This window comes from Acanthopagrus latus, chromosome 18 (assembly GCF_904848185.1).
Source record: "Acanthopagrus latus isolate v.2019 chromosome 18, fAcaLat1.1, whole genome shotgun sequence".
Classification (NCBI taxonomy): domain Eukaryota; kingdom Metazoa; phylum Chordata; class Actinopteri; order Spariformes; family Sparidae; genus Acanthopagrus; species Acanthopagrus latus.
Genome location: NC_051056.1, coordinates 16,307,221 through 16,334,253, shown reverse-complemented (window position 1 = coordinate 16,334,253; position 27,033 = coordinate 16,307,221). Strand labels below are relative to the sequence as shown.

General features: G+C 45.4%; 1 protein-coding gene across 4 annotated transcripts; it reads right to left on the bottom strand.

Annotated features, from left to right (window-relative positions):
• Positions 1-703: 703 nt before the first annotated feature.
• On the bottom strand, positions 704-26,541 carry n4bp3 (NEDD4 binding protein 3). Of its 4 annotated transcripts, none has more exons than XM_037076406.1 (10): positions 26,166-26,541; positions 7,109-7,389; positions 6,840-7,005; positions 6,046-6,261; positions 5,611-5,732; positions 5,277-5,472; positions 5,095-5,187; positions 4,747-4,998; positions 4,336-4,594; positions 704-3,850 (listed from the first exon to the last, which is right to left on the bottom strand). In XM_037076406.1, the coding sequence occupies exons 2-10, from the start codon at positions 7,354-7,356 to the stop codon at positions 3,465-3,467; spliced, it is 1,938 nt and encodes a 645-aa protein (XP_036932301.1). In that variant the 5' UTR covers positions 7,357-7,389; positions 26,166-26,541; the 3' UTR covers positions 704-3,464. The 4 variants fall into 4 exon arrangements, with proteins under 4 accessions (XP_036932301.1, XP_036932302.1, XP_036932303.1 ...); XM_037076407.1 differs by lacking the exon at positions 26,166-26,541 and adding an exon at positions 18,156-18,313; XM_037076408.1 differs by lacking the exon at positions 26,166-26,541 and adding an exon at positions 12,362-12,501.
• Between the last annotated feature and the right edge of the window lie 492 nt (positions 26,542-27,033).

Sequence of the window (27,033 nt, the reverse complement as noted above, 5' to 3'; positions counted from 1 at the left end):
CGCTTGCACGCCATTTGATTTGGAGATGTAAAAGTGGTGTGTGATGGTAGCCGTATGGTCTGACTTGCAGTGGCTGTAGGCTTGTGATTCAGCTTTACTCGTCGTGGGGGTGGGGCTGTTCTCTGATCATTGTGGCTGTTGTTTAATATATACTTAGAAAAAAAAACTGCCTCTGCTGCATAGGGTTTGCTTTTTTTTTATTTGAGATAGAGTCAGAATAGAAACATTTAAAAACCCATACATTTCCTCAGGGCTCATTGTAATGGTTCATACCACACTTTGCAGTTAGTATAAAGGAGTACATTTATTTAAGGAGTCTTGAACAAAGAATTACACATATTTCACTATTGAGGCTGATAGTTTGGGTGTTGTTGGAGTCTGTATATATTATTCAGCAGGTGACGTGTAAGCATACGCTTGGAGTAAAAGGTTGTTATTTGGACAATACAACATGTTTAAATGAACGATAATAATAGTGCAAGGTCCTGTTGTCCCTCTTGTCTACGGTGATGTCACCTCACACTCTGGTGAGGATACTTCGTTCAGCATCGAGCGCCGCACCAGCATAGCTCACACTGAGAATGCAACATTACACTCAATTTAAAGTCAAGCATTTTCTCTCGGTTTCATTTGGAATGGGGTTAAAGCACATGTTTTCGTGTGGACTTTCACTGAATTTCCTCTGGGGTTTTTTTTGTTTTTGTTTTTTTTTTTTTTTTGGTTTCTTTGGTTGACAATCATTCATCGCTTCTTCGAATGTTCCCTTCAGATAGACCGCTAGTGCTCCGTACCCTCTGTCATTGTTAATTTTGTTGAATGTTTTGCATTTCCTGCTTTTTGTGTGTGTGCAAGTTTTATTGTAAATATTTATCCTCTAACATGTTTCATATACTTGCATCTGAAAAATTAAAAATAAAAATTTATACTCCAAGTCAGCATTGGAGGCGTGGACTGGCATTTGGTGGTGGTGGACTGCTCCTGTCCTGATTAACTGACCCTGTTTCCCTTCATGGTGTTGGACCCGCTCGGGCCTCCTTTCATCACCACTTGGTGGAGCTATTGCTGCGTTATCCTCTCTGACAAAGTATCCCTGAAGTCTATTAGATGACAAGCTAAGTTTTCAGTTTTCGCACATGAATTCTACACTAATGTTAAATAATCATGTCAGGTCACGGGATAAACAGCACTGACGGCATTCGGCTCTGCATCCTCCTACGGAGTGAAAACACGTGTGAGGTAAGAATCTTTTCTCATCCCACTTCAGTGCCACTCCGGAGCAGTGCAGTTATATTAAGCCCCAGTTTATATAATGTTTTAAATGCCAAAGTAAGGGCTTTGTGAGTCAGCCGCTGCTCATAACTATTTAGATTACACATAAGAAATATGAAAAGTAAATCTACAGTATGGACATCCATGTTCTGTCTCTCTATCACGCCATTTTACAAACTGTACATTCTCTCCTATAAGCATAACACTCTGCTTAGAAAAAAGTTGTCTTCTCTGCCAAGATCTTTTTGGCACTTTGTCCCGGTATGTGCACTTGAGGCTTTCCATAGAAGTGCTTGTTTTCCTGAGCAAACAGGGATCCTCCTATGTTTCCAGCTCAGTTTGACCTCCCATCTCCCCCCCCCCACCCGGTCTGTACTGCAGGGCATGGTGTGTAGGGCTGGCTGGGAGGTAGAGCTGGGGAAGGCCTTAGAGAGAGGGTGAGATAAGGATTGAAGGCTAAACCTCTAAAAGCCACATTAGTCCCAAAAGCCTCCACCGCTCTGCTCGTTCTGCCATAAAGCTCCTGTCCTTGGGTTTTATTGGCACGCTCAGCGCTGATTTTAAGCCAGCTCAGGGCAGGCAGGCGTCTGAGCCCTCGGGTGAATGCCATCAGTTACTTGAACGTTTTTTTTTTGTTTTTTTTTTTCTCACAAGTGATTTCTGGTTAGTTTAATTCAGACAAAGGTAGACTGAAAAGCCTCTTGTAAATCATTCTGCAGCCTTGACTGACAGCAGAAAGTCCCAGTGGAGCGAGCACAAACCAAAAATCAGCTTTCACACCACTTCATAAATGTTTATTATTAATCCAAAACAAACATATGTTTAAACTGTACAGTTTTTAATTCCAGTAAATAGACAAGAGTCACAGTATGTCGAAAGGTCGATTGGAGAGCTGGCTTTTGAATGTCTGTATATTGATAGTAAACAATACAAGAGGACAACTTCAGTTACGTCATGCGCTTGATGTTTTTGGCTGAGTGTGTGCAACAAATCGCACCAACAACATGTTCAGCATCGCAATCTGTCGATCGCTTTCACTGCAATCAAAAGATGTGGAAGCATGCTGGTTTAAGACAACAGTGTGCTTCGAATACAATGACGAAAAGGCCAATCGAACCAAAATTACAATATGTACAAAATCTTTTTATCTCACCTGACAGGAGCTGGAAACTGAGCGAGAAAGACACTTTATTAGCGTACACAGTTTCCTTTATAGTAAAGAAATAGCATTAGTACCTTGGCACCAGATAGCTTTAATCCTCGATACTTAACCCAGAGAGTTCAGGCGGACCCTGAATGAACAGGTGCTCCGATGTCCCTGGGCCGCACTAAATCCCTTTGAATCCTTTGGTTAACGTCAAGACTCTACAGCAGTCCAAACCAAAAGGTAACAAATAAACACGAAACAGTCAGCATATCAATTTGCTCATTTACAGGTTCATAATTGAAACACAAGTCTTCAACGGGACAGTCTAGGTGCTCGGCTGTATTTGTTTTGTGGCGGAGGTGAGATGAGTACTTTCTGTGCATCCGCCCTCAGTCACAGGTCCAGTCTTTGCAGGATAAAGTCATTAAACAATCAACACGGGCTCACAGCCAGAGAATGGCATATAGGCAGCAACCTATGGAAGCCCATTATCGCCAGGAAAAGATGAAAATTATGTGAAAAGTTATGCATGATACAAAAAGATATGCATCAAAGTCAAAATTATGTTTATATGAGACATTAAATCAACAAATATCTGATCATATTTAAAATATTCAGTCAAAAGTTTGCCTTTGTATCGAATCACCTTGTTTATGAAAGTTGGCACTTATTAACTTAAATTAAGATTAATTAAATGATTAATAATAATAATAGCTGAAGTTGATTTTTAAGTCTCATTCCCAACTCGTCACATACGGATGCTTTGGGATTGTAGGTCGAGTCGGTCGCCATCCTAAAGCGTCAAGCACTTTGACAAGTTGGTAATGAGACTCGAAAATTGGCTTCTTACAAACAGGACCTGTAATTCTAATTTAGGTCACAGGTTTTTTTTTTATTTGTCTCAGTAAGGTCAACGTTTTACTTATCTCATAGCTCATTATTTGAACTTACTTAGTTTATTTTTTTTCCTTCTTTTCCTTGCAGATGTGAGCTTCCATAGAAACCAAACTACAGGGTGAACACAGTTTGCATTGCAAATGAGTAACATTCAAATTTCAGAAGATTCAATTCTCTCTATCCACGGCAAACCTGAGGAAGGTCTGTCCTCTTGTTTTTCACTCTCACTCCTCAGCTCTGGCACTTCTCTTTCCAGTGACCCATTTCTGCTTCCTCCTCCTCCTCCTGCACCTCCTCCTCCTCCTCCTCGCTCTCTGCCTGCCCTCAGCTGGTGCAGTTCCCTCTCCAGCGCTTCATTGTGGTGATACATGTCTAAGTAGCTGGCCTGCAGCTCCTTCTGGTAGCGGATGACCTTGTCCTTTTCTGTCTGCCATGTCCGCCTCTCTTCCTCAAAAGCCATGGCCTGGGCCTCGCTCTGGCGTCGCTCCAGCAGGAGCTCTGCACGCAGACGCTCCTCTGTGGAGCCCCCGCACCCTCCTGCAACGAAAAAAAAAAAGGTTCACATGGCTTCAACTACAGTCCAGCAGAGCCGCAGGGGGGAAACCTAATGAGAGACACTGGCCGCTTTTAAATGTGCAGAGAACTCTGCTCCTGACCTGGTTAGCCGATAACCTGATTTTGGGTCCAAGCATGCAAACGTCATAACTCAAAATAAGCCAGACAAGCTCCTGCTGTGTTGATAAGAAACCCAGTTTACATAGTCTCACTTGCTGTGATATTAAACAGACATCAGTTTGGCATGTGGCAGGCAACTTTTTATGACTTTTACCGTGAGACGTGACTGAATGTTTATCAGTTGAAACTACTTTGGAGTTGCTTTTTGGAGAAGTGCTGTGTCAACAAATAACCTGGCGCCTCACCATGACTAAACTAAGGCGTAGTCACTTAATCATCAAGCTTCGTACAAACATTGCTCATGACAATGTGCACACACAAGCTAGAGACGGAAAACGCAAAACTACCTGTTGCCCCAGCTGCGGGACTCTCTTCGGCTCCTTTTCCATCCTCGTGTGCAGCCTGAGAGGGGCCCTGGCGGCGCTGCGTCCCCTGCAGGACGAGCTTCAGCGCATCTATCTGGCCCTCTTTGTTGCGCAGCTCTGTGCGGGTCTCCCTGAGCTGCGTCTTCAGCTGGAAGAGCTCGCTCAGCTTCTGGGTCACCTCCGCCTGGGAGTCCCTCAGCTGCTGCTTCAACAGCGAGATCTCCCCCGACTTCTGGCACACCTGAGAGGGGACGATAAGTGGCAAGGGCCTCGTTGTGATTATTTCAACAGGACAAACAAGGAAAGAATTCAGTTATCTCCACTGTCTCCTGTAATTACTACTTTTTTAAGAGCCCCATCGCCGTAAAGTGTCCCTCCCCTGTCCTGCCTTACCTCCCACTGCGTCTCCTCCAGAGTCGGACTGGTTCGCTTTACTATGGCTCCGGCCTCCTGGCTCCTCTCTCTCTGCAGGCTCTCGAGCTCTTCTTGCAGCCGGCTCTTCTCCTGCTGGGCCCTGAACAGCTGCAACTGCAGGTTGCGCTGAGAACGCTGGGCATGCTGGGAAACCTGACGCAGCTTGGCGGCGTACAGTCGTTTCAGCTCCTCCACCTCCTTCTCCCACAGTCGCTGTTTCCCTTCAAACACCTGCATGCGGGGAGCAGATGTGGGTCAGGCTTCAAAAGAGAGGCGGATGGATGTAGAGATTGATGGCGGAGAACAGACAAATACAATGAGAGTCACCTGAGCGATGGCGCCCTCGCTCTCATCCAGGTTTCGTTTCATCTGCTTCAGCTCATGTTCTTTCTCCACCAGGCGCTCCTCCAGATCCCGGACCTGGCAAAAAGACAACGTGCCTGTAAATCATTGCCGATCTGCTCATCCTCCCACCCCTTCATCCATCAATCCATCTGCCCACAGCTCACCACTTCCTCCACAGACAGAGAGAGCGTCCATTCATAAGGAGGTGGAGCCTCCCCTCCATATGGAGCCAGGCGGCTCAGGGTCGCCATGCTCCGACACGCCATCTCCCCGATGGCCACGCCCCCCGACCCGACAGCCTTCGGGCTCAGCGAGGTGCGGTCCAGGGAGCCGATGGTGTTGATGTGGCCCATAGATGCACTAGGGTATAAAAAGAAACCATTAAAATCTCCTCCATAATCACTACCCACGCAGTCATTAAGTATAAAATACCAATTATAGCAACTCTTCTTGTTCTTCTTGAATATAAAGCAGAGCTGAGACAACAATGTGGCAGACCTGATGTGAGCCAGGTGTGGGCGGAAGGGGGGCCGGTACGGCGGCAGGCTGCTCATGGAGTTATGGCCCGAGTCTGACAGGTTATCATCCTCCTGGCTCATCCCACGCACCGTGGAGACGGCCTACACAGTCATAATTACACAGTTATTCATCACTGTGAAATTAACAGGCTGGGAAAAGATTAATTTTAGTCACAATTGTGGCTGAATAAAAAGACGAATCGTGAGTAGGTACTTGTTTTGTTTCTGTAATCAATGTTTAAAGACTCGATCCTGCATCCAAAAACTAGTGTGCCTGTTCCCTGGTTTCAAGGCATTCCGGTCAGTCTTTAGTTTTAAATGCGTGGAGAATCGATTTGAAAAAAGGGTACGTATGCCCTTTCACTCTTAATTGTTTGACCCTTTCAAATTCATTGGATATACTACAAAAACACACCTTGTTGCCACTGGATGTCGTCGGTCCTCCATGACGGGAGGGCGAGGACGAGGAGGAAGAGGTGGAGACAGCTTTCGGGACGTGGGCGTAGGCTCTGCGCAGCCCGTTGGAGAGGCCGTGGTCCACGTCCTCCGACTTGGAAGACGGATAGAGGTTTTGCATGGAGCTGAAATTTTTGGGCGTGACAGGCTTGAAGGCGGAAGACCTGAAACGAGCCTGGAGGGGGAAAAAAAATGAAGAGCCGGCAAAGTTCAGGGCACTTTTTAAAGGATGCAGAGACAGTAGAATGTAGCTGGAGAGAAAGACTTTGCTCACCGCCAAGAGGGCTGAGCTACACAACATAAATCACTGTGTTTCTATTAAATCAGTACAGGTTCACCCTCTGTGTTGTTCAGTTCAGGCAAAAAAAAACATTGAGGTTCGATTGCCGCAATAAATTCAGAAACACAGCAAGTGGCAGGTTCTCAATCTGCGCTGGTGAGCTGGAAGAGATTTAAAGTTGATTTATGCTGGTAACAGGCTGCGGGGGCATCGCAACCTGCCGCTGGACATGTACAAATGTGATACTGATCAATATAACACAGCCCCAGTGTAACAGTCATAGAAATACCTCAATGGGGACGTCATCCATCTACATGAATAAATCGGAGAATGAGACCCAACCCTCCTCATACCTACTGTTTCTGTACTTCTAAGACTGCTCCCTATTTTACTCTGTGAGTAAAGTTCTTCCTTATTAAAAAAGAAGAAAGAACCTTCTTGAATTCATCTTTTTTTTGCTGAGCAATATTTACCTTTTCATACTTGGCCCCACTTGGCAGTGAGTTTTTTGTCAAGTCTACTTCGGTGCCGTCTTTATGGTAGACCTTGGCGTACAGGTTGTCCTCCTCTCGTGCAGAGCTCAGGCCAGAGATGATGTCCTTTTTGCCGTCGCCGCTTGGGTTCGCTTTAGGCTCTTTTCTGTTTGGAAGCACAGCGGGGTCAACTGAGGTCAAGCCCTGTCGCGTTTTATTGCGCCTCGCGGACCACCTCGCAGAATGTGAAAGCATCTGGCAGCACTCACCTGGTGATGTTGAGGTAGTTGAGAAGCTCTCTTTGGGTAAAGCCTTTCTTCAGGAGGCCGTTGGTCTGTTTGGGCCTCACCTGGGGCACCGCACGGCTGCCTTTAGTCGGAGACACGTCAGGCCTCTCCACCAGACTGCCTACGCTTCCCATGCCGCAGCGGGAAGCGATGGGCTGGGCTGGGAAAGGGTTACGGAAGGTTTTGTTAGGGCCTCGGGTCAGAGGAAGAGTCTGGACTGAGGTTGCCATTGGTTACAAGGCTCTGAGGGGGGGTGAGGTGCTCTGTAAAAAAGACAAAGGTAAAAATAAGCTTCTCAAAGGAAAATCAAGTGATAGAGGGTAGATCTGCTTATAGTGAGGGTGGCCAAGACGACCGTGCTCTGGATGGCAACATATCGTTGTTGGCTTGTTGACAAATGTCAATTTTATGGCGGTGCTGGATCAAAAGGGATCACCAAAGTGGTTAGGCTTTATCCTCCTGGGACCATGAATTTCATGGTTATCCAATCTATACTTGTCTAGAGATATTTCAGTGTGGAACAAAGTGGCAGACCCAGCCAACACTGCCACAGCTAAAAAGAAAAGAGATTTGTCTCTCTTCTCTTTATAAATAAATGCACCTCTTTCACCTTTTACAACCCCTGAGTGGATGTCGTTCTCTGGAGGAAGAGCCTGAGCTAACAGACATTTCACTCAGCTGTGTTTCTCTCTACAGACAGCTGTCTCAGAGCACAGCTAGAACAACTCAGCTTCCCACAGCACAGCACAGCACTTCACCACAAACAAACACACAAACTGACCCCCCTGAAAAAACATTTCACAGGAGGATAGTGAATGTAAAACGATGTATCCAAAGAGGACACATTTGAAAATGTTTATTTCATGATGCAGTTGATACAGCATCAGTCTTTCCTCTCAGACGCTCGTGTTATCCTGTCCCAACAGCAAATCAACAGGATCACGTGAAACATGTTTTTTAGGGCAGCATATGTCACATCACAATCCTGTTATGTAACTCCGATCCAACGAGGGATCAGAAATCAGACAGAAATGCTTTGGTAACAACGCAATCAAGTTCTCCACCGGCTTATTTTGTTTGCAGATGTCCTGCCCTCTGAAAAATCTCATGTATCCAAATGTACCAGTCACGCAGCATGTCTACGTAAGTCTGGCCTGAATACATCTTAAACAGATACGATGGCTGTCTGCGTGAGATTCCTGTCAGTCGTGGCGGGCGGCGTTTCTGCAGAGAGAAGAAACAATGCAAGGATGAACATTTTCTCCACGCTTTCACAAAACATGACCAGTTGCCAAGTTACCCCCACACCTACCTAACAGGCACTATTGTTTTGTCAACTCCAGTTTGAGCCTCGTCGACTTTACGCAGCAAATCTCTCCACAACCCCACCACCACCACCGCCATCATCTGTCAAATCACCCACATATCCCCTCCCCTTTTCGTTCTCTCAGACAACCTCATTAAGGTTCACTATTGATTTCACCCTGTTGACCCCCTCTCTTCCCGTGCATAAACACCCCCAGCAGCCATTAAACCTTCTTCAGACCATAAAACACACAAACACGCCCCAGTCTTTCCGACTATAAACAAGAGGCAAATTCTCCCTTTGTGCTCAGACCGCTCATAGAACAGGTAGCAGTCCAAACCACGAATGCTGCTTCTTGTATAAATCATCTTCAATACTGAACATTTCTCAGACCATGCCCTGAAGATATATTTCCTAACTTGTAGGAAAATATTGTTTCGAATTCATTTAATTATTTCATGAAAACAAACCTGACAGGCTTGAAAGTTGCTTCAGATGGGTAATCGATCCCAAAGTAGCTTTCCCTGACAAAGATATCTTATTATTCTGAGGCATTCTACGGAAATCATATATCTTATATTTGAGATGCCAAAAAAAAAGAAACAAAAGTCTCTTCTGTAAAATACATGTCGTCAGGAGATCCGACCTGAAAGCGACAAGCACACGTGAATGCTGCCAAAGGATAATGTGTATCGAATCATTTCTTTCATGAAAGGAAGCTGTTTGCAGGCAACTCAGATAACGGAGGGTCTGTAAACACACCAGGAAGATGAACTCTTGAACTGGCAACGCTGGCTCCTGCGCTGCTATAGGGCCTGGCAGGATAATTATGTTATCGACCTATGGATGTATGTGCTGACTTCAATATCTCCCTACAGCGTTTGTTTACATAAGAATGTGACCAACATTTTAGCAAATATGCTGCCAAGATAAACATTTTAAGACTTAAACACAACACCTTTAAGCATTTTCCCCCCGTTTTATCTCTTGTTTTGGTTGTGGGGCTTTTTTTTTTTTGTGTTTTATTTCTTCTTCAGGATGTTTTAGCATTCCAAATTCAATGTCTGACTATTATTAAGAATTGAGAAGTTATTTGCTCTTTTTGAGGGTGTACTTGCATTATTATGTTATTATATCATCATTATATCAGTGGCACACAATTGTCTTAAAATGAATATTAATGTGTTGCAATTATTTCTGAGAAAACATATTGTCCAACTCCAGTTGTTAGCATTACAGCCCTAGCAAAACTTAATGGAAAAATAAAGCAAACAATAGTTGCTGAGAAGGACTGATGATGTAGCCTAAGGTTCAGGTCTCTGCAAGTTGTTTTTTTTATACAACAGTGAAATAAACCAGACAAAGTGGCGGCCTGGAAGGTACAGAATCAAGCTGCTTTTCAATATGCAACTTGCATAACCCCAGCATGTCGGTTTCTCATGAGGGTTTTGGCAGGTGCGTGGCTGCACGGGGGATCAAACCTGAGTTCGTCCAAAATAATAACTGGGCCGCCCTTCCGCATCTCCGTCAGTTCTCAGTCTGTGCGTACTCATGACACAGACACGCTTCCTCAAAGCCATTTATCTCTCTTGCTGTCACATCAATATACACTATGTACGAGCATAGACACCCGCAGTGACACCGTGGCATCTCCTCTTGCTTCTAATACAATACACATTCATCAAGTGCTTTGCACTGCTGGCCTCTACAGTTATAACAATTATGCAAATGGTTAAAATAGGCAGAGAGAGCTGTGCAAAGGCAGCTCCAGCCCACTCCACTCAGGGCTCTCCGCCAGGCTGAGATCAAAGCAGCCCAAGCTGTTCATGTTTATATTCATGAGGCACTGTTTCTCCCAATGTAAAACTTTCCACTAAAGCATCCGGCTCTTAATAAGCCAATATAATACACACTGAACTGAGGAGAGACTTCAGATAGTCAACGATAATGAATGTAATCAAGTAAAATTGACACTCCTTGAACAAGGTACTTCTCTGGTGCCGTCAGACCAGGAAGTCTTTGTGTCCCGTGTCAGAGGACATGATGGATATGAGTCAGTGCAGGTCACGCTGAGCGCGTACGTGTTTGACACCATATGAATAAGTCATGAGTGCACCAAACCTAGGGGCCACTGGCCAAGGTCTTACACAGTATTTTTAGGAACAGTATTTTACTCCGTTTGTATCATGTATCTGCCAAAGACATGAGGGTACAATCGATGCCTGACGGGAAGCTGGGGTTGAGATGAGGGCGGGTGAGGCAGGGCAGTTCCTTTTGGATGGACAGGAGGGCAAAAATCCTTTTAGGCAGCAACCACAAATTTCGCAGGACTGAAGAAATCTTGCATCCAGTTGTTTTCCATAATTGCCTTCTAGTTTATGGGCCCCGAGTAAACCAGGAGACACAGCAAGATTTACAGCCCAGCCCCGACTAACCAAGGGGCCCTGAAATGCAACACACCTTCCTAAATCACACACAACACACACACACACACACACACACACAGATCAAAGCAGTACTTCCTACCAGCCTTGAACACTTGCGGTCTAATTGAAAAGTGCTCTGTTCTTGATTTATGCTTCTTTCAAAACCGTGACAAGCTTTTTATAAAGCTGCTAACTTTGATCAAAGATAGAAATGTTCAACATCAGTGTATCAAAGTGCCTCTTCATCCCTCTGATTCTGTGCACTCGGTACCATCATCTGCTGCGCAGGTTTTGAATATAAACTGGAAAAAGTAAAATTAGCACACTGATCCCCTGACTTGATCTCATATTCATCAGTCTGCTGAAGGTTGCCGAGCATCATCAGGGAGTGTACAGTTTATCTTGAAAAAGGAGAGGCTTATACAGAATTGTAATTCCCAAACTGGAGGAGGTATCAATATTAAATATGCATACTAAAGAGGAAAGATGTGAAGAAACATGCCGCTGAGCGCTGTGGGTCTCCACAGGCTTCACTTACAGTGAGGGTTCTGGCTTGTGTGTTCACAGGACGATATCCTAACTCATCTAGAAAACCATACAACTGCCAATTTACTACAACCACAAAGGAAACAAAGCGGGGAGCCCTCAAGAGGAGTGTTTCAAGGACGCTCTCTCCTAAAATATTGTAATCAGGTGTCCTGTGGGGAGCATAGAAAGCTTTCAGTGGAATGCCTGAGCGTGAAGAGGGGGACATTTTTAAACCCTCCGAGACTCACAAGGGGTCAGCGCTGGGACTGAGGCCGAGGGAGAGAAGAGGGACGGGGAAGCCGAATTCCACGGATGCCTCGCGTGAACACAAGCTCGGGCTCGTCAGGTTTTTCAGATGCACCAGAACGCTCACTCCCACGGACGCTCACTCACACTCGTGTGCGCCGCGGGTCACTCGACACAGCCCCGAAAAAAGCACAACGTGCGCGGCTCGCGGGCTCCGGATCCTCTCAGGCGCTCTCTCTCTCTCTCTCTCTCTCTCTCTCTCTCTCTCTCTCTCTCTCCCCTGCTCCGCGATCAAAGTTTGTTTACGTTTGTGGGGTAACTTCGCAGGTTACATCTGCAACTCCCACACAGCGCACACTCTGTTACGTTATGTAAGCCCTATCAAAGCCGTGCCCGCTCGTTTTCGGTTGTTAGTTGTGTAAAGCACCTTATTTAATCCATTTTAGACGGAGCCGCAGTATTGTATTTAAACTCCTACTCTGATAGCCTGACAGCCCCTTCTTATAGGAAAAAAAAAAAAGCAATGACAGGTTGTAATGAGTGTTTGACAGACACTTCTGCCATATTTAAATGCCAAGCCGGGCTAAAAAAAAAAAAAAACGAAAGAGGAGCACAACAATATTTAAAGCCTGAAGTCAGGTTAGTGTACCTGTGGGCCTGTAATCTAAATGCTACAGTTTTAAAGTTAGGCTAAAGATGTCTATTGTGCTGTGATGCAGAGACACTCACCGATGTTAGCATGCTAACGAACCCCTAGCCTCTTTTATCCTTCTAGTAAACAGCACCAACTCTCCCAGGAGCACTAGCTGCATGGCTAACTGAGCTAACTGAGCTAACTAGCTAACGGCAGCTACAATTAGCGGCAGTGAGTGGTTAATCTGGTGATTTGCTGCTGCCTCCAATGTGTCACAGGTGGCCAAAAACATACACATTGCAACTTTAAATGCTGACGTTTTGCAGTTAATTCTTGCCGTTTTAGTTAGTAAGTTAATTTCTTAAGAAATCCAAAGGTTCATTGATTGAAGCTGATGAGAATGGTGTTCATTTTGCAGATATTTGGCCATAAACCAAAAAGGAGACCATGATGATTTGTGCTACATAATAAGTCCGGGGATATTTAAAATCGAAAGTGACTTTGATCTGATATCACGGCACTCTGACGGTCTAAATCTGTCAGCGGCAGCAGGTAAAGCTGTGCCCTGGGCCGAGAAGTAAGGACCCATCCCTCTTGTGAAGCACCTCCTCCGTCTGATTGAGTCGTACATGCTAGCGTGTAATGAGTGAGTATGTGAGAGAGTCTCTGGCTGTCAGGCATGACAGCAGAGGAGCGCTCGGCAGCAGCCTTCTAATTGTTAGCAGGTTATTCATTATGGATGGCAGACGATCAGGAAGACAGGCTCCGTTCCTCTCTGCAGACCCTGAGGCCATTCAGGGGTAGATGCGGCGCTGAAAAGGAAGGTCATGAAACGTTCCTTCTTCTGCACATCTGAATGCAGTGTTTGTGTCACACGGAGTCATAAATCAGTAAAAAAAACAAAAAAATCCGACAAGACACGGGCTGAATGCAGACAGAACTTTGCATAAAAGGTCGACTTTCATTTCGCGACACTTGAGACGAGCAGCAGTCGCCCTGTGAGACATTGAATGTAACTCTCCAGCGGTTAGATGTGGCGGTGCTTAAGCTGAAGGCCCAGTGTTCACTCTCACACTGTCTTCATTGATGACGAACACTTGAGTCTTTACAGAGGTCAACAGGTCATATTTAGTCACGGCGATAAATACAGGGCGCTATGTAGCGCGCAGACAGTAAAGGGCGGACACAGATGTTTCATTCTAAGAGTTCTGACAAGGGAGGACTTCCACATTTTGCACACATACCACTCTAAACACTCTGAACTCATCATGGTGAATAAAATATGAGTCCAGCTATTCATCTGGCCCTGTCTGATGCAACAATATGTGTTATGAATCAGTATTTTACTGCTAATAATGAAATATAATCAAATTCTTAGAACAAACACAGCTGTCCAACAGCCTTCCAGAAACGAAAAACGAAATCACTGTTGTCACACATGCAAAACAGATGTAAATAGATTTAAAGTGTTTCAAACACTGTGTATCTCTCCCATCAGACGCTAATAACACTTGCACTGTGCACGTTAGTTGGTTGGCTAGTCAGCAGGATTACGGAAAAACCTAGAGACTTGGATGCAGGATGGCGTCTTAGTCCAGAATAGACTCGCTTAACTTTTGGTGTGGATCCAGAGAAAGGAAAAGTATCCTCAAATAACTGAGTATAAGTAGTCCGTCTATTAAATTTACAGTATATTGGACCCCTTGACAAATAAATCTTTCTCTAAATGACATTCAGTCGACTTGAGCCGGCTGCTTCTTTTGGACAGACGAGGCTCGTTAAATTCTCATTAATAACTTTCACAGTAGCCACCACAACAAGAGAGAACGCTGAAGCTTGTGACCAATCGGGAAAAAACAGCTACCTGTAAGCATGTGTTGTTGCACCAGCTTTCAGGAGCCCTCAGACTCTGTCAAACGTCTCACGGTCCTGATCATGACTGTCTGCCTCTGATGGACTCAGTCCACTAAATCAACTGTCAGGACTTCCTCTGAGGCGGACCAGCTGAGGTGGGATTCCTCTCTGCATCTGTTAGCCTATTGACAGCGATCTGCACACCGTGCCTCAGCCTCCACCGCCTCTGCTGACTTTACAGTATTGTATTTCTGCATTGAATTCAATTACTGGCTCTGACTACAGTAGCTAGGTCGGGGTTATCTGGGGTGACTGGTTGCGCTAATGTTTCACGGAACTTTATTGATCTGGATCTGACTGATGTTACATAAGGCTGCCTCAGTGTGAGAGGATGTCACCCCGGGGAGTGTGTTCACAGGGCCCCCCTCCTACCTACCGAATGCATCATTGATGTTATTTATAGTTTCTCTCTTCCAACAGTACAAAGAGTCTGTTTTGTTAAATTATCAGAGTCTTCAATTTGCAGTGTGAAAAAAAAAGGATTTATTGCATAATCCCTAACATTGTTTGGATGAATGCCTTTGTTGATCCCGCTGTGAGGTTACAAGTTCATCCTCTATGGCTGTGTGTGTGTGTGTGTGTGTGTGTGTGTGTGTGTGTGTGTATGTGTGTGTGTATGTGTGATAGAGAGAGATTAGTCTTTGCAGCATACGGATAAGTACCTGACCTCAGTGTTGTTTTAAGTGACATCCAATTGCCCTTCACTCACACACACACACTAATCTACCCTGAGAGGTAACAACATGCCAAACAATTACATCTAACACTCAAGGTGAATCTTATAAAAAGGCAAATATCATTCAAAACAATGTGTTCCTTCACTAAAATAGACTTTCTAATTTCATATTTATCCTCGACATCTGCGCGTCTCAACACTTGTCCGTCTATTCAGTCAGGACAGACAGCGGCATTGAAAAAGACCTGGCGGCGTGAAAGAACATTTTAATTGAAAAAGACGGACGTGAAGAAAAATCTGGACTGTCCCTGAAAAACATATCAAACACAAAAGATGCTGAAATAAAATGTTACATTAATTTTCCAGTGAAACTTTCCTCAGTGCCAATACTTGTTTCAGCGGTAACACAACTTTCCAAATGCAAGTGTTTCAGTGCCAGTGTTTCCTTTTTCCAGCACAACTGTTGTTTTTGATGCCAAACTTTACTGTCACAGGTTTAGCCTTGTAAATCTTCAATTAAGAGCCTGGGAGTTGAACTGGGAGAAAGTGAGTTTGCTAATTAATTTGCTAATCCCTGCCTCCCTTGGTTATTGGAGCTTTCTTTATGTTCTCACACAGCACGTAGCCCAGGCTAGGCTTAGCTAAAGGTAGACAACAAAGAGGCTATAATGGTGCCACGTTCACCACTCAAAGCTTCTTGATTTCAGACAAAGGAGACAAGAAGAGTAAAGGCTAAAGCTAGGTGTTGTTGTTTGCATTAGCTTATTTGCTCTGCTCTGACTGCTGCACATGTCTTTATGAGTGTTGCTTTATTTTAAGGTTGCCAACTTTACACCTGGCCAGGGACATCACATGAAAACTAGCTTTGTGGCTAATTCTGTCATATCTGCGTGTTCCTGGTAAAGCTCAGCATCCTAACCGGCTTGAGATCCATGTAGGCTAGAAGACATGGAAATGTTTTTTTTTTTTCTGTAGAGCACTGTAGGAGCTAGTCAGTCCAAGTGTTAACGAGGAAAAATGTGATAACCCTGGATGGATGATTAGCTTAATGTTACTTTTACAGAACTTGGTGAAGAACCAAATTTTTCAGAAAAACTGTATTTCCTTGAGACATTCTGTATAATTCAAAGTGATGGACTACAAGCAGCCTCGCGAGGAAGCCTCTCTATACTGATGGTGCAATCTGGACCAGTTATGGAAGAAATTTTGGCAGAAGGTACTGGCATCGTATATTCCTTGTTTTGAAGCATCTCGTTCGGATGACGATTTCGGCGATATGTTCAGCTGTTAGTAAACGAAGGTCAGTGCCTGTCTGGCATGATGAGCGCCCAGCATGTTGACTTATTCCTCCAGATTTTTTAGTCCTGCCATGATGAGTCAACAGCATGCAAAAACAGCTTCACGCCGAGGTATCTCCTCATCTAACCTCGCTGGAATTTTTTGAGAAAGCAAACAAAACAGAGCGGCACGCTATCAATTTCTGGTTTCTGTTCACCTTGTCCGCAAGCAACGCCTGCAGAGTGTTTGCCAACCGCCGCTATCAGTCTGTGAGCGAGCAGAGGCTCAGGGTGAAGAATGTAAAGGGAGAGAGCGATGAAACTCGCATTCCTCGCATTTCTCCCTCGGTAATAATTAATGTGCCTTCACATTACCCATAAAGCACTGATACGGGCGGAGTGGCGGGCCTGTTTCCCTGCCCTGAACAACAACGAAACAGCAGCGTCTGTTATCCAAAGCACCTTGGTTCCCATGAGAGCTATGCTGGTAATATTAGACATTTAATGACTCATAATTCTACTACATAATCAGACCCATTCAGTGTTAAATTGAGCTGATAAAGACGAAAGCACAGGAGCTAGCTTCTTATTAAATTCATTACGGCGGGCCTCTCTTTCTCTTTCCTCTCTGTGGCTTCTTTGTTTCCTGGAGTGGTTCATGTAGGAGTCACTGTTCTGTGATTACAGCGATAGAAAAAAATCGAGTGGTTCCCGCATCGACCTACACCTGAACCAATTCCACTCAGCGGCTGCAGTGAACGTGCACGCATCCATCCACACACACACACACACACACACACACACACACACACCCTCAACGTGAGACCACACACTCAGCACAAACACAAACGGCAAAATGTGTGGACTGCAGCTGGGAATCGATTGGGATTTGGAGGAAGATGCTGATGTGGATTGACCCACGGTATGACCGCCAGTTTAGGAATAGATAAGGAGCTTTGCAGATCACGTCCCAGCAAACTTTCTTGTTTGATCTCAGCTGCAATGTAACACCAGCAGGCTGTGTTGTCAGGTAGTAAACACTGACGCTGCTGACGCGCGATGATGCCAAGTCGGAGGATCAGCACTTTTTGCTCCTGTGGTGTTTTCCCTGTAAATAAAGAGTCCGCGGAGCAGCACAGCGAAAATCAGGCTTGTTCGGCCAACTCAAGCCACAACTTCACTTTGCAGAGTGACAATGACGGCAAGAGACAACAGTGAAATGAGAGAATTTCACCTTGTGGGGACCAAGTTACACAATCGGGAAGAACAAAAGCAGTCTAATGAAATCTTGTTACCCAGTTTGGGTACAACGCTGAGCCATGAATAGCCCTCAGGGGGAATTCCAGGGACACAAATGCACCATCACATTTGCAATCATCATGGAAAAAAAGACTTGGGGAAAAAAAGGACACGCGCAACGGAAAAGAGGGTTGATTGAAGAAATCAAGACGCTCACTGGAGCAGATAATCCTATATACGTTGTTCTTAAAGCACCACATGGCTCCACTTCTGGGACGTTCAGTAACTAACAGTGAATTAGCATGTATGTTCTGCGCTGCCAGGAGTGAATGTGGAGGATGCGGATGCTGCTCAGCGTGACGTCATTCACCCAGGAGAACAAACTGAGTTAAGAAGTTAGCTAATTCCAATTCAGCTCCACAACAAACAAACATGCCCAAGCAATTAACAGTCGGGCTGCTTTGCTCTTCTCTCTGCAGTTGAAGGTCTCCTTTGACAATGTAGCCTTAAAGCACAGCGAGTTCAGAGCGCATTGAGCCTGCCTGCCGCGACTTAATAAGTCAAACTTGCCATCAGCAAGGCGAGGAATGTATCAAATATACACATACAGGTTGGACTGGTTTCTTGCTTCTTGATCAGAGTCCACTATCATGCGGCAGACTTTGGAGCTGAGGCACTTTCAGTATCACAACGCTGACTTTTCCAAGCTTAATAGCAGACAGAATAATAAGATAACATAAAATCGACGCAGGTAGGAATAAAAAAAAAAAGTCACACGTTTACCTGTTTGTTTGTCCACCTGAAACGTCACTTCTCTGCTTCTGATCCCATGCTCACTCTGTTTGTCTGTCTTTCTGACTCATGCTCGCGCTACTGATTATAACTGCCACATGACTTCCTGTTTCTCAGTCTTCGATGGCAACAGGGAGGTGTGGATGGGAGGGAGCAGCCTGGCCGTAAACCACTGACCCGAGGGCCACCGACAGGATTCACTTTTACACGGATCTAAATAGACGACTAAGCTGACCTTAAGCCGGGTGCTTTCAATCGCGACAGGAGGGGCTTACCTTTGTGTTTCATATATGAAACTGGGAGAAATCACTAAGTTGACCTCTCACTCTCCCCTGAGAGAGCCTGGTACTTTCCTGCTCGCCTGCTCCCCTCTCCCTTTTCCCTCTCTCCACCCCGTCTCACCTGCTCATCTCTTTGTGCACTTTGAGCCCTGCCAGGGGCCCGTGTGGTCGGACTCGTTCTCCCAGTTCCAGAAACAAAAGCCCCACATGTGAACCAGCCTCTGAGGCGGTCAGTCCGGACCCTGCACTGACATAAAACCCTGCCTCGCCGGACAAAAACCGGCAGTGCAATGTGTGTGTTGTTTGCTCACGACTACGAGACAATAATGAGGGATCAGAGTTTGGTCGAGACGGACAGCAGGAGCACAGAGAAAGAAGGATGGGGGTTTTGGGAAAAAAAAAAAACGAACAGGCTGGCGCACATAAGGAACAAGTGGAAAATGAGAGCGTGTGGGGGTTGTCTCAGCATGGACCGCCTGGACAATAGTCTGAGTGTAAGTCTCCCTTCCTGAGGCTGGGTTACTGGACGGGTTCTGCATTATATCGCGTTACATAACTCAGACTGGGGACACTTGCATCGGAGGAGGGAGAAAAGAGAGGACCATTGTTCTCCACTCCCTGACCAGAGGAGAGCGAGTCCTTTCTTCTTTCTTTGCCGTGTGATGGAGGGAGTGAAGGAGGTATCTGGACTTCTTAAAGCTGGCACCCATAGGTGGGCACACAGGAATCCCAGCTAATAAATCACCTTGCCAACCAGAGATGCACAATATAGAGATTGGCAAACTATTAAAGGCATTCCAGAGCAAGAATGCGATGATTCGTGGTGCCCTTTTGGCTCGCCCGGCGCAATTTCAAGAAAATCAGCTGAAAAATGAAAGGAGGGGATAACCCCATCAAAGCAAGGCGGCCCAGTCGACAACACTTAAGCAGGTGCCGCCGTACCCCTGTCATTACCTCCGGGCCCCGCAGGCATATCCAGTCTCAGATTCCACAGATTCTCTCTTGTAAGTCTCCCAGCTGGCTGAAGGCACAGCTCCAACAAGAAATCTCAGAGAACCTGTAGGAGTGGTGAAGGTGGCGTATGTGTGAATGGACGTAAAAATGGCAGCAGGAGGAGGGAGGGCAGGAATGTCGGGACTCAGAGATGGAAACGTGAGGCAGAAACAACAGAGAGGAGCCACGCCGTACCTGTTCTGACTAGACAAGACAACAACCCGGGCTAGACTCATTTCCTCTGCCTAAGCTCTTCTTGACAATAACATTACAGGAAGCAGCTACGGGAGGCACGCTGGATGTCTGGCCCGTGAGAAATAACATCATCCTGGGTACTGGGACACCTACCTGAGCTCGGTGTGTCTGTCAGTCTGGAATTTGTTCTTGACAGTTTAAAATCTTGTCAGTGAGGATTCAGAGGAAGCTAGCAGCAAGAAAGAAAATAAACTAGAAGGGCACTCAGTAGAGCAACTACTTCCACAGAGGCTTAATCAAGCCTGGTCCAATATCAAATAAACATATTGGAATCAGCTACATCCAGATAGTCATTTGGATCCACATCAAACTGTACTCACTCTTAGATGCCAGCCCACTTATTGTATAGGCAAAAAACAACCTCAATCACGCAATATTAAAGAAAGGGAGAAAAAAAAAAATCTTATGTCCTTTATCAAGATCCACACCAAAAGTTAACAGGGTCTGTTCTGTGGGCTGATCCTCCATCTCAGTTTTTTGGATGTTTTTTTAAAAATAGTTAATCAGGTGACAAACCAACAAACGGACATGGGCGAAAACATAAACTTATAACTAGAGAGGAGTTCCTTTATTGAAGAAATTGTTTGACATTTTGGGAAATTCATCTATTCATCTTTTTGCCAAGAATTAGAGAAAAAAGCTAATGTGACTGAACCAGCATTTGTTTATCTTAGCTTAGTTTAGCAAAGAGTAATAGCTAACGTAGCTCGAGTGTGAAGGTGACAAATGTGCCTTCCAGCATCCGTAAAGCTCAACAATTTACAACACAAAAACAACTTATTTCCAATTTTGTTGATGATTGTTACATTAAAGCTGATTTTGACACAGCCAGGCTAGCTGTTTCCTCGTTTTTTCCCTGTTTCCAGTCTTTGTGCTAAGCTAAGCTAACTTGCTGTTGACTGTATATTCAAATTTAAGGTACAAATGTGGGAGTGGTATCGATCCTGTGACTCTCAGCAAATATTAATTTGCATATTTATTATAAAACTGTCAAAATATTTCCTTTATGACAGTTAAAAGTGCCAGTGAGCTCTTATCCTTGTTCCACTTCTGCTACCTGTGTGACCTACATGAGACATGCGCGGGTCACAATGAATGACTGCAACCTTTAAATCCACTGTATTGATTTTCATGTAAAAGAACAGGACGTGACAGCAAACTGAAACGCTGCTGGAGAGAGAGCGGAGCAGCCGTTTGCCTCGACGACTGCTACCTCTACACCCGGATAAAAATAAACCACAATGCCCACTTGCAGAGGAGGGCCTTCGACTCGTGGCCTTTTGTTCTGCAAGCGCTACAACTCTTCAGACTAAATAAAAGAGACAAGGGCCAGGTACTCTCTGCGCACAATTCATCCCAATGCGCACGCAGGGTAACCATTGCTGCTGATATCTATAGAAGGCAGGTGAATGCGGGGGGGGCTCCTAACAGGGGAGATAAGCCCGATCAATAAAAACATGAGGAAACGATAAGCCTCAGCAGAGGTGAACGCACCACGGCTGACTCACGGGGGAAAGAAGAAAACATTCGTTAACAAGACAATAGTCCCGGGAAGAGATGCTGCCAGAGTTGGCGGCTATTTCCGTCTGCCTTCTGAGTCAGTCGGTGACATTTAGAGACAATGGACCCAGCATGGGGTCCGTCCGCCCTCCTACACTCTCAGACCTTTCCCCTCTGAAGGTCAAGGGGTCCCACTTGTCCCAGGAGGTTAAAACTATTGTTCGGCGCTCAGGTGGCGGGTCAGCCGACCAGTAATAAGACAGGAAATCCTGAGTGCAGTAGACTTCACTGTGGTTAAATATTATTAAGTATACGATGGGTCTGGTTCATCTGGCAGCACGAGAGATTTTGATTGATAGAAATAAGCATGTGGGCCACAGATCTAGCTCCTCATTATGCCAGATCCACCCATGCATATTCACACTTACCGCCACACCATACTGTAAGTCACCGATCTGCAATGTTTTGTTCTCTCCGCGAGTTACTTTGTGTAAAGTTTTTCTCACGCTGAAGTCTGTTTCCTGGCAGATGATGAATATAAAAATGAATATAGAAAGTTAGTTAACGGTCGTCTGATTTGTGTGGTGGTAGAAAGCAGGTGTGATGCTTGCAGGTGGAGAGAGGATTTATATTTAAAGTGCGTGGATACAGCTCTCTGGATTACACGAGGAGAGCAGAGAAAGCTTACTTGTGTCGACATCAGACATCCCAGTTCGTTGCCAAAAAAACAAACTGCCACCTTTGCTCAGATGCCTGCATGCTGTCATGTATCATCAGTCTGTGATGTTCGCATTCAAGCTGTTATTTTGTGATCAAAGGGCTTTTAGCAGACTCGGTTTTCCTGCCTTAACCTGCCTGAACTACTTCTTCTATGACAGAACTTGACAATATCGACATTAAACCTGCAAGTACAAAAAAAATCCCCAAACCACATGTTAACCGTGTTGTGTGTTTCAGGGTGGATTCATCTTTAAAGCAATAGTCAAGGGGCTCCATGTAACCATTTCAAACAATTTACATCCATCAAACGCTTTTTTTGCTGGCCTGCCAAAACCAAAACAATGAGCTGTCGAGTTGAAGAGAGCAAATGTAAATCAAAAAACTTAATTAGAGCAGCTTTAAGCAGCACTTTAACGTGTCTTATTACCAGTCCAGATACCTTGACTTCAATAGCAGTGTCTGAATGATACTATTTTGATATCAATGTTATGAAATGCATTTTAGTTATATTATATTACACATACAGGTGGTGAGCCCCGTTTCTGGGCATAACTTAGTGTTTTTCCTGAATGCCTCGGGACAGCCGATCACCGGCGCTTTTAGATTTTGGCACAACAAGAAAGCTGCACGCTTATTGGATGAGATCAACTCCTCAGGTATCAAAATTTGGTATCCAATGAGAAGACATACCCAGCCTTGGTTTTAAAGGGATCTCACGTAGCATCCCCTTAAGTTATGACACAGTAGTTGTGTTGCAGTTCAGTTTTAAATCTGGCAGGTGTGTGTGTGTGTGTGTCAGGAACGGTGCCACACTACTCAACGATCAATCTTCAGCTGTAAACACCTGCCACTCTGGGGATAATTATTAACTTGGGCGTGTTCTCTGTCTTGTCACTTTGATAACAACTCCACAACTTGACCCCGCTGAATTTGTTTAAGATAAATCAATGTTTCACCCAGGCTAATTGCCACGCGTTTGTGTGTGTGCCGCTCGGGTTAATGTGATTAAACAACCGATTATCAAGCGCAGGATTGCGTAGGACGTATATTCTCCTGCAGCTACAAACACGCATGAACGCTTTTGATTCCACTGACAATATAGTCACGCAACGTATTATCATTTACTGTGATAGCTTTGAGCTAATGAGCCTTGCATCCTACAGTGGCAGAATCCAGGCAGGCAGCCCGGGCCAAGTCCCACAGTGATTTTCTTGACCCAGCGCAGGCTTTAATCGCAGACACAGACGGCTCAGAATGCGTATCAGGCTGGCCACAGGCAGAGGAGTGAAAGCTCTAAGTGGAAGGGCACGGCACTTTCTCCTCGCGACCAATCAGGCATGGCCTCGGCTATGAAGAGTCTATGAGACAAGTGCGGACGAGAGAGAGAGAGAGGGGGAGAGAATAGGGTAACGGGATAAGCCCGAGATTAGGAGAAAACGGGGAGGGGAAGCAGAGGAGAACCTGAGGCGAGAGGAGTGTAGAGGAGGGGAGACAGACTGAACGCAGCGACTGTAAGAAGGGCTGATTAGTGTTTGATTAGCTGGCTGGCCCGAGGGGAGATCTCCGTCCACCGCCACAGTGCCATCATGACCGCTCTCTCCCCGCCCGCCACACCATCTGCTAGACTGCAGTACGCGTGACTGACCCGCTGTGCGCTTACACGCAACAACAAAAAGCCTAACAGTAGACCGCGCCGTGGTTCACAGCAGTGACAAGGCTGTTGGGTTAATTGGACTCCGACGGGGCAAAGTGTTTAGTTGTTGTACCCCTTGTTTTTCTTATTTATTTAAGATTCACATTGGGCCAACCACCACACTGTGGGAATCTGGAGGCGTGTAGTTTGTTCAAGTGGACCGCGCCTGACGGAGAGGAGTTCGTATCCTCCTCTCTCTTGGGTTAGGCAACACTAAGCAAATGGTCAGCAGACATCTGACCGTTCAGCAGAAATGGGTGTTTCATCAGCTGCCAGGGCCCTGAGGAGATACATGTACACACTTAATATACACACACACACACACAGGGGGGTACCAACCCCCCGGGAGCTCAAACAGCTGAACGAAGACATCGCATCAGCTGTCCGGCTGATTCCTCTGTGGGAAGAGCAGCAAAGAGACGGACAGACTGCGCTAATAGGGTTCTGTCAAAAAGTCTCTCGGTAAGCTCTCGGCAAACAGACGCGTTCTGTGATGATGCCATTTGCAAAATCAAATCAAACATCGTGATGGTTTGGATCGAGTATGCCAACGCTGGCAATTTGGCAATGATCAGCTATTTGACATTAGATAATGACTTTGTAATAACCCTGACCTGATTAAATGTTCAAGATGAGGACATATGGTCAAAATAGGTCATCAGATTTCAAAGTGGGTTCTTTAAAGCACATGTTGCTGTGAATGTGTGATAAATTACCTAAAAACTAAATCTGAAACTGATCGTCAGAGTGACCCACAATTGGCAAATGACACAGTTCTCGAAGCTACAACAGCTGATTCAAGTCATGGTAATGCAACATTAAAGGGTCAGTTCACCCAAATTACAATGTCACTACTGTCACTACAACGTCAATCACTGTCATACTACTCGAGTGGCATCTAGCCACAGAGGTTTGGCATTCATTCCTTGAAGTTGCTGTAAGCTTTGTCGTAATTTGCTCTCCGTGTGTTCACAAGCAGACCGGACCGCCCCTTTATGGAGTCCTCTGTCCTGATTGGATAAAGTGGGCAGGAATGCCTGAAAATTGAATTTCTCTTTTACTGCACAAGCAGGAGGAAGAGAGACATGGGGTTACTGGACAAACACTCTGTAACAGTGATCACCGTTGGATTATAGAGCTATTACATACATCGTAAATAAAATACATCACGTACAGCATCTTTAAAGGGGCAGTTCACCCAATTCACAGAAACAACCACCTTCTGTCTGATAATGCTGTTGGTATTTAGCCATGAAGGTTTGTATATTGGCTTGAAAGTCAAAGATTTCTTTAGCTGCACCAACTAAATTATTCCTGTCTCTGTTTTATTGAGTCATTGGCAGAAGTTCCCAACTCAAGTTACTCAAAAGCTCTGCACAAAAAACTGAAGCTATCCGCGTGAGAAAATCCGGTATGTTTTTGTGTCTCTGCGTGAGATTCTGGTAAACTGACTCTTCACACTGTTGCTCTTCCGACAGTCTGTCCTGATCTCGCACAACCGGAGCGAACGCTGCGCTATGCGATGTGTTCCGGCGTGTTTTAGCAGTCGATGACGAAAGAGGGCATGTTGGCCAAATCTCATCCCTCTCTCATCCCCACTCTCAGTCACCTCTGTGTCATGAGAAAGTGAGCGGGATGGGGCAGAGAAATGCATTTTTGTGCGGTGACTTCAACCTGAAACAATACTTAAGCTGTCATCCAGCGATCAGTCACACGCATTCACAAGGACACAGCAGTCTATCACCCCTCCATCACCTCTGAATTCTCCTATAATCAATGCCTAAATTACAGGAATGGTTGCCAACGCAGTCTCCGACAGCGGCTCACGCGTCTATTGTCTCTCCATTGTCGGACGGCTCCTCCACTTGCGTCAGCACGGCACCCATAACCACCGGCACTCAAAGGGCTCCTCCTGCAACGCTTCACGAGTCCTCAGGTCAGAGGTCACCTGTGGCCTCTGGTCTCCACGACGACAGCCTGGCAGTCCCCGAAACTCTCCACCCAACCAACCCACCCACCCACACACACACACACACACACACACACACACACACACACACACACACTTAGGCTCTCTCACACACAGAATCAGCTTTTGTCCCCAAACTCATGTGCATCAAAAGAGACCCTGGAGGGCGAGCTTCAACCCAAACATTTACAGCCGTGCAGGCCAAACACTGCAGTGGAAGTGCAGGAGACCACCATAGCTGCACAGTGACAGGAAATAAATGGCTAAAAAATCACTGTCCATCCATCAAGCCTCCTCCTCCTCCTCCTCCTCCTTCTTCTTCTCTCACACACACAGTGGAAAGTGTTGCAAAAGCCAGGAGCACGGTGAAAACACACTGTAAGGATTAACCCTGATTTAGAGACTAAAAGATCTGTGATCCACCTTTAGTCCACAGGCTTTAATCTGCACCTCCAAGCATGTCCTCGAGTTCAGCTGAAAGTTTCTGAACGTGCCACCATCACGAATCACAACGAACCTCACATGAACGTTGACACAGAGACTTGAACGAAACAGTGAGAGAGATAGAGAGAGAGAGATTTGGAGCTCACCATGTTCTGCACGCAGGACATCTCCGGGACTCTGCAGCAGTTCGGCGTCTCGCTGGTTATATAATGAAACAACGTGGCTCCGCAAGATATTTTCCAGGACTTAGTGCGGAGCGGCAGACAGTGATCAGACTGCTGGTGGAGTGAGAGAGAGACACAGAGAGAGAGAGAGAGAGAGAGAGAGAGAGGGAGAGAGAGACACAGAGAGAGAGAGAGAGAGAGAGAGAGAAGCGCAGACTGGGACGGTCTGTTTTCCCTCTCGCAGGTTTGAACAGCGCAGCGCAGAGTGAGGGGAAACATGAGAGGCAGGGGAACATGTGCTGTCCCCCCGGAGACTGGACTGACACACTTCAGGATGTTGAAGAGGGACAGCGCCATCTAGCGAGCAGACAGGCCGGTGCACCGAGTCATTCAGAGGCAGTCAGGAGACATCGGCACCACACCAGCGACGACTGATCCGAAGGCCCAAAACTCAGATGTTATTATTTGTTAGGGAATTTACAATACTTATTATAGGTATGTTATTATTATTATTATTATTATTATTATTATTATTATTATTATTATTATTATTATTATTATTATTATTATTATTAACATTATTATTATTAACATTATTATTATTATTATTAAAGGTATATAATACATAAATAGGACATTTAGTTGAAGACATTATACAATTAACTAGAATTATCGACAGATATGACGTCTTCATATCGTGTTGCAGAGATATTTACTCAAGTAAGCATGGTAAGCAGCTAGCAGCAGTACATTCCTGGTCCAACACTCCTGGATTCCCAAGCTGTCAGTCCGGACCGCTAGCTGCACTGCTAATTGAGCTAACCAGCAAACAGCAGCTGCAGTTAGCAGC

What these genes read in the sequence shown, in the direction of transcription:
- n4bp3 (XM_037076406.1), bottom strand. Translation starts at nt 7,356, where the DNA reads ATGGCAACCTCAGTCCAGACTCTTCCTCTGACCCGAGGCCCTAACAAA. An exon ending in CCACACCTGGCTCACATCAG is followed by an intron (nt 5,473 to 5,610) that starts GTCTGCCACATT and finishes TTTATACCCTAG; the next exon opens with TGCATCTATGGGCCACATCA. An exon ending in TGGAGGAGACGCAGTGGGAG is followed by an intron (nt 4,595 to 4,746) that starts GTAAGGCAGGAC and finishes GTCCCCTCTCAG; the next exon opens with GTGTGCCAGAAGTCGGGGGA.